Source organism: Lipotes vexillifer, unplaced genomic scaffold (genome assembly GCF_000442215.2).
Source record: "Lipotes vexillifer unplaced genomic scaffold, Lipotes_vexillifer_v1.1 scaffold690, whole genome shotgun sequence".
NCBI classification, from domain to species: domain Eukaryota; kingdom Metazoa; phylum Chordata; class Mammalia; order Artiodactyla; family Lipotidae; genus Lipotes; species Lipotes vexillifer.
In genome coordinates, this window is record NW_006798376.1 from 2,592,584 (window position 1) to 2,599,361 (window position 6,778).

Genomic DNA, 6,778 nt, shown 5'->3' on the forward strand with positions numbered 1-6,778 from the left:
ATATTCTGGCTTCTCTTGAAAAAACTGTAAGGTAGGGCAGCCCTAGATCCACACTCTTACATGGCAACAATCAGCTAAAGCCATGCAACTTTCTACTTGTACCACAGTCACCACCACTTTCTATTGCCCCCCCCCCCAAAACTGAGGATTTACTAGACATTTATCATCTTACACTGGCCTTCGTCAGTCATTTATGGTAACTGCCCATCCCCTGTAGTATTGGAGTTCGTCCGCCTTGCCACTTCCATTCACAAAAAACGGCCAATTGAGTTTACAAGGGAGTTGTGGTTAAATAAAAGGTCCCCTCTTCCTCATAGTACAATATCCATGATGTTAGACAGCAGTGAAGTCAATAAAAAGTGAGAAGGAGATTATGACATAATATTTAGGAATAAATACAGGGTGCAAAATAATAAAGTTACCTTGTGTCACAGTCTCCTCAAGGATCCCATGATTTACCTACCAAAATGATATCTGCTACTTGGCCCGTGCAGTCAGCTCGCCCAACACCAATATGGTAGCCACTGAAGTTCTGAAACAGAGTAGGCTCTGGGGTGCTGGGTGTTGGAGATGCCTGGATGGCTGTGGGGCCCTGGGTGGCTGGAGGGATCTGGGTGGTTGGAAGACCTGAATCAAAAAACAATAAGAAATTTAAGAAACAACATTTCAGCCCATGCATTTGTCGGCATCAATTAGAACACACAGATTCGGGTTCCTAAGGATGAATCTTTGTATATTCTCTTTCATCTAACGTACACGGTGAGAAACATCTCAGGAACATGTTTTATAGCGTAATCCCAAGGAGGATCTTTTACACGGAGTGGAGATGTTTCAGCCTAACAGTCAAGCTGTCTGTCAAATGTCCTTCAACTTCTCCTCACAAGCCGTTCCTGTCTAACCTGTCACTCTTCATTCACTCACCCTGCACTTCTATTCCAGCCAAACAAATCAGGTGCCAGGTTCCTGGCACACAGCCCACTAAATCCAGCCTCTGGGGATTTGTGTCTACCACTCTCTCCATCCAGAGACCTTACTCCTTTCTGGTCCCTCAATCAGTCTCCTCTACCCCTTCAGTGTAGGTGTACTTCCATCACAGCCAGATCCAGCTTAACCCCTCACCTTCAGGATGCCACCCCAGCTGCCTCTACCCTGCTCTTATCCTCCTCGACCTTCTAAATCTTCTATTCTTAATGCAACCTAGATCACTGTACACTAGTTAACATAGTCCCGCTTTATTTTAATTATTCTCATATCACCTATATGTGTGCATATTAATACATATATTCTATATCAACATCACACACACACACGAATATCAAAGGATGCAGAATGGGATAGAGACTAAAAGAGCAAGTGCCAGAAACAGCCCAGGTTTGAAAACTAACTCTATCATTTACTAGCTGAACAAATAACTTAACCTATTTTACCTCAACTTTTCTCATCTATGAAGAAAAGTAACATAACTTTCTCATAACAAGATAATAATACCTTACTTCCAAGGGTTGATTGACAATAAATATGTTAATACATATTCAAAATTTAAAACGATGGCTTGCATATAGCTTTGGTTTTTTGGGTTTTTTTTTGTTTGTTTTTTTACATATTTAGACATCTTACTTATATATCTTATTTGTTTGTTTCCACCCCAGACAACAGCCAGGGGTGGCCAAGGCAACACATGTCAGTGTCACAGTGCATTAGTGGTCAGAAAGTATTTAGGCAAGAGATTAACAGAAGACTTCCGGGTTCCAGAATTTTGGGGCTCAAGAAAGTTTAGAGATCACGTAATCCAATCTCCTCCATTTTATGTATAAGAAAACTGAAACCCAGAGAAATGACTTAACCAAGATTTCATGGAGAGCATATGATGAATCAGGTGCCTAACCCAGATCCTCCAACTCAGAATCTGCTCTTTCAGCCACATTCTAAGTGTAGTTAGAATTCATGTTTTCCCATCCCCAAGCCCACATTTTCTACAAGACATCAAGTATTGCGAGGAAGGAATCAGGCACCTTTGCTATTGCCTCATTTGTTCCAATGTAGGAATGTAGTGCCAACCAACGCCAAATCTAGTCACATAGCCAAAAGATTCTTTTCAATCTCAGAGACTCCGATCTGTAAAGCAGTACTAAGGCTAGAACCTACCTTCATGGGAGTTTGTGAGGATTAAATGAGAAATTTACATAGAATGTTTACCATAGTGCTTGACACGAAGTAACCATTCAATAAATAGCAACTTCTACTATGAAAATAGTGACTGTAATTACTAATTAGCTCCCTGAGCCTCAGGCTCTGGATTCTCCCATTTTAAAAGAGAAAACTAAGTCCTATGCATTCTTTCATTTCTAGCAGTCTAAAACTCATTCTGCCCGCTCCCAGAAAAGAGGATCTCTGTTTCTTTTCAGTGAATTCAAAACATGGGGACAGGGACCTCCCTGGTGGTTCAGTGGTAAAGAATCCACCTTACAATGCAGGGGACACGGGATCGATCCCTGGTCAGGGACTTAAGATCCCATATGCCGCGGGGCCACTGAGCCCACACGCCACAACTACTGAGCTCACATGCCTCAGCTACAGCCTGCGTGCCACAAACTACAGAGCCCAAGCACTTTGGAACCCACGCGCCACAACTAGAGAGAGAACTCCACAACTAGAGAGAAGCCCGCGCACCCCAACGAAGAGCCCGCACACTGCAACGAAAGATCCTGCATGCCTCAATGAAGATCCCGTGTGCCACAATGAAGACCCAACACAGCCAAAAATAAATAAAATAAATAACAAATGAGTCTTTAAACAGAAAAACATAGGGACAGGTAGAGAATCCATTAGAAAAGAGAAGAGCCCACAAAAGAGAAAACCAAGTGAGCCATGTTGCCTCTCCCCCATTGGGCCTGTGGCCAGCCCTCCCTTTACTTTGGTGAAAGCACTCAGTCCCCACCTGTCTGCCCTACTGTTTATCAGGCATATAACCTATCATCAAAGGAGAGGCTCCCATGGACGCGATATTGCCTGTAAATGTAGCCTAGGTGGTTTTCAAAAACTAAGTTAATTTCCAACATTAAAAAAAAAAAATCAGGGAAAAAAACCCCCCAGATGTCTAAACCGCCTCCTCCAACTTCCAGCTTCCCTTGGACACTCAGAAGGGCTGAGTCGACGTGACATCATGACAAAAATCAGCTGGCATTCAGGAGGGCCCGTGGACCCTCTTCACCAGAGAGACACCCGTCCCCACCCTGGGCCACGCCCCCCACCCCATTTATGGAACTTGATTGGCCCTCATGGGATTTGAGTTCAAGATCCCCTTCTCTAAAGCTTTCACAGACTAATTGACATTCAGTGGGTCTTTCCTTCTCCTTTTGCCCCCCACCCCCTAGAGAAGATGATGCCAGAAAGGAGGCAAAGAGAAAAAGAAGGGGCTCAGGGTAAAAGCTCACATTACTGGGCCTTGAAGAATCCTGAGCTGTACTTAGATGAGTGGAAAAGTGAGACAAATAAGTGCATGTCAGAATGCAGCACTGGCTATTTGGGGCCAAAGGTAAACTTGATAAAAATTGCTATCAATGCATAAAGGGCAACTAAGGTAAAGGTTAGATAACCATCCCAGGCTGCTTAAGTACACATTGAACTGCCCTGTTATCAGCATTATCAGCAGACATTGTTTCTTTTCTTGATGTCCCCCAAAATGAAGAAATTTCCTACAGGCTGGGAATAGCATACAAGAGAACCCATGATACTTGCCTGTGTGATTTTCAATGGTCCCACTGGTGACGAACAACAGGCTGAGAAGAGCCACCATGATCCCTGTCATCATCACCAAGAGGAAAATCAGGAATATCTCTAATGTGGAAAAGGTACGTTTGGCCATTTCTCCTCAGGAAAAGCAGAGACAGAAGAACAACTGCGGAAGAGACAGAAAAAAGACAGAATAACAAATTAAAATACACATGCTTCAAGCTGTCTGAGGCTAAGATGTCTTAGCTCTTTCATATGAATAGACTATACCAAGAATGCCAAGTACAGGGCATATTTGCCACTAGGTCCATATCCCAAGCCTGTGGAAGAAAAGACCAGTCAATTACAGCACTCCTTGATGAATTCACATGGGGTTTCCAAACGCTTCTCAGCACAGTGCTCATGCTGGAAGCCACCACCCATCATTTGGCATTGGCAGCTAAGCTAAAACCTATCTGTATTCCTTGGATACATCATACTGCTTTCATTTATAGCAGTGATGCTCTCTGTACATGGGTCTAGATTGGAGCATTTCTGTCAACAGGGATAACTGATGTACCCACACGGCTTGTACTTGTGAGAAAGCTTGCTGGGGTTAGGGCTTTACTTTGTGGCCATGGACTAAGTATCTTGTCCACAAGGAGGTGAAACGGACCTTTGGCCTTTAAACTTCCTGTTCTAACTTTCAATTACTACCTGAATAGAAAATGGCATGGAAAAGGAGATTGGCATCTCTGATCTCAAGCCAGGCACTTGTAAAATTTCCCTCTTCAGTGGTCAGGAGGATCCCACACATTTTGCAAAACCCCGTGTTGAAGTATGAGGATAAAGACAATGGCCCTTGTGTGCTACAAAAGCAGAAAATGTCCTTACAGATTCCTTAAGATATTTTCGGAGTAGAATTCATCATAACTCAGAGGGACTACAGAAGCTGAAAACTCACATAATGTAGCAGGAGAAAGGATAATATGATGGTTAAAAATTGCATTCTGAAGTCTGGTGCCAGAGTTCAAATCTCATTTCTGCCACTTACTAGGTGACCCTGGAAAATCATCCCCATCACTGAGCCTCAGTTTCCCCATCTGTAAATAGGGATGTGACAATGATGATAATTTTAGTACCTATCTCATAGAGGTTTTATAAAAATAAGACAAGATGACACAGTAATAGTTTGTTTCACGGAATGTGATAAGCGTTCAGAATGTCAGCATTTATCATTAGGTTCTAAAATAGCAAAGACTCTGTGCTCCTCAGCAGCATTAACGGGAGTTTATATGAGTTTGTATTAAAGAATCACGAATCACAGGTGGGAACTTTAGAGTCCGTTTTCTTAACCTCAAGGAAGCTTGAGCAGTGAGATGGGATTGTGGTCCCAAGACTTGCCCCGCAAATGGCTAAGATGTGGCTAAGATGCTGCTACCCCCAAGAGCTGTAAATTGGCAACAAACAGATGTATTTAGTATGGCCCAATTTTTCATTTCAATGTGACTTAGTCAACAAGATAAAAGATAGAGCTTACAATTTATCTGTAAAAACAGAATCTACTTTTACAAATATGAAACTTCAGGTTTTCTTTCAAAATATTTCGTAAAATATGGCAACACGGAGACAGCATTCCCACGCACCAAGAGTTTTGTAAAACTTAGTAGCTGCTGTTCCCTTTAGATGGGGCAGCCCTTCTCCAACCGGCCACTGCCTCTACCCAGTGGGCCTTATCTATCCGGTCTTCGTAGTCATTTTATTTTGCAATCCACAGACTAAAGGCTAAAAATCAGTCCGGCAGCAAACACTTCAGAGGTAGGGCTGAACTGGGAGAGGACCAAGAGCCTGGAACATCTTCCTATTTCCTTGTTTTTTGTTAGCAGGCGTTCCTCAGCCATTTATCACCAGCATGATCACCTTCACCACCATCGGTAGGGACAGTTTCAAACTTAGGGCGAAACAACTTTCACTATCAGCCCCGAGTCAGAAAGCACATGTAAGATATGCCTCTGAAACTTCGATGAGTCAAAAAGGTTTACTAGTCATTAGCTATTGTTTCAGTAGCAAACGTCAAACCCTGTAAACCTAGTTCTTGCCCAAAGCTTTGGTTTCTATGAGCCTGGTTTCTATGCCAGCTGAGATAGCTTTTGCACAAATAAGGCTATTAAAAATGGATGACTGACAGGTGGACCCTTCAACCCCAAAGCGTGTACATGCAGATCACGTATGTAAATGTGGCTATGTGGTAAGAGCCTATGTAACAGACGTGATATGAAATATATGTGTATGCATGTGTGTCTGGTTTTTGTTTGTTTGTTTGTTTGTTTGTTGCTGGTTTTGCTCTGCTGAACTAACTGCCACCACTGGCCTTTTACACAAGTCAACAATGGCACTTGATTTAACATTAGCGTTTCCACCTCTTACTTGGATTACAACCATGTACCTCGTGTATTTCACCACTCTATTTAGTTGCCAGAATTACCACCAGCATATTACCATTCTTTTTGAAACCATTAGCACTATTTCTCGTAAATGATTAGAATCTGAATTTAAACATGAAAGCAAATGCTTTATATCTCCCTTCAGAAGGCAAATGTACCTTGGAGAGCTGAACCAATGATTGCATTTTAAAGGACTGTACATTTTTAAATAGTTCCCACTGAATCTAGCATAATCCTGCAAGGTCAACAGTGAGGCTCTAATGACACAGTAACAAGCCACTTGCTAGATCTTTACCACCCTGAGGTCCCCCATTTTTCAAGACTGTGACAGTAAAAAGTAATATTTTGGCAAAATGGGTTTCCAAAGCTAAGAAAATGAGGTTTCATCAAGATCTCTGAGACAATGGGGGGATTCAAGATCCCTCCCTCCCTCTCCAAGATAATATAGGTATTCTTACCTGATTCAACCACTCAGAAGAACTTGTGTATCCTGGTAAAGCAAATGATGGTCCAGAATCGTGTTCCCCTTCCTCTGGAACATTGCTTGGCTGGGACTTCTTAGCACATTCTGAAACCTAGAGATAGAGTTCCCATGAGCACAGCTTTGTGGGTTTGGCATATGG

At 42.5% G+C, this 6,778-nt stretch overlaps 1 protein-coding gene across 1 annotated transcript in view; it reads right to left on the bottom strand.

Annotated features, from left to right (window-relative positions):
• ASAH2 (N-acylsphingosine amidohydrolase 2) overlaps window positions 1-3,865 on the bottom strand; it is a 77,620-nt gene extending 73,755 nt beyond the window's left edge. The window contains exons 1-2 of the mRNA XM_007470294.1: window positions 3,739-3,865; window positions 464-627 (exon numbers count right to left, since the gene is read on the bottom strand). Of these exons, the coding sequence (XP_007470356.1) occupies window positions 464-627; window positions 3,739-3,865 (291 nt within the window). The remainder of the gene's footprint in view (window positions 1-463; window positions 628-3,738) is intronic.
• Window positions 3,866-6,778: the final 2,913 nt, after the last annotated feature.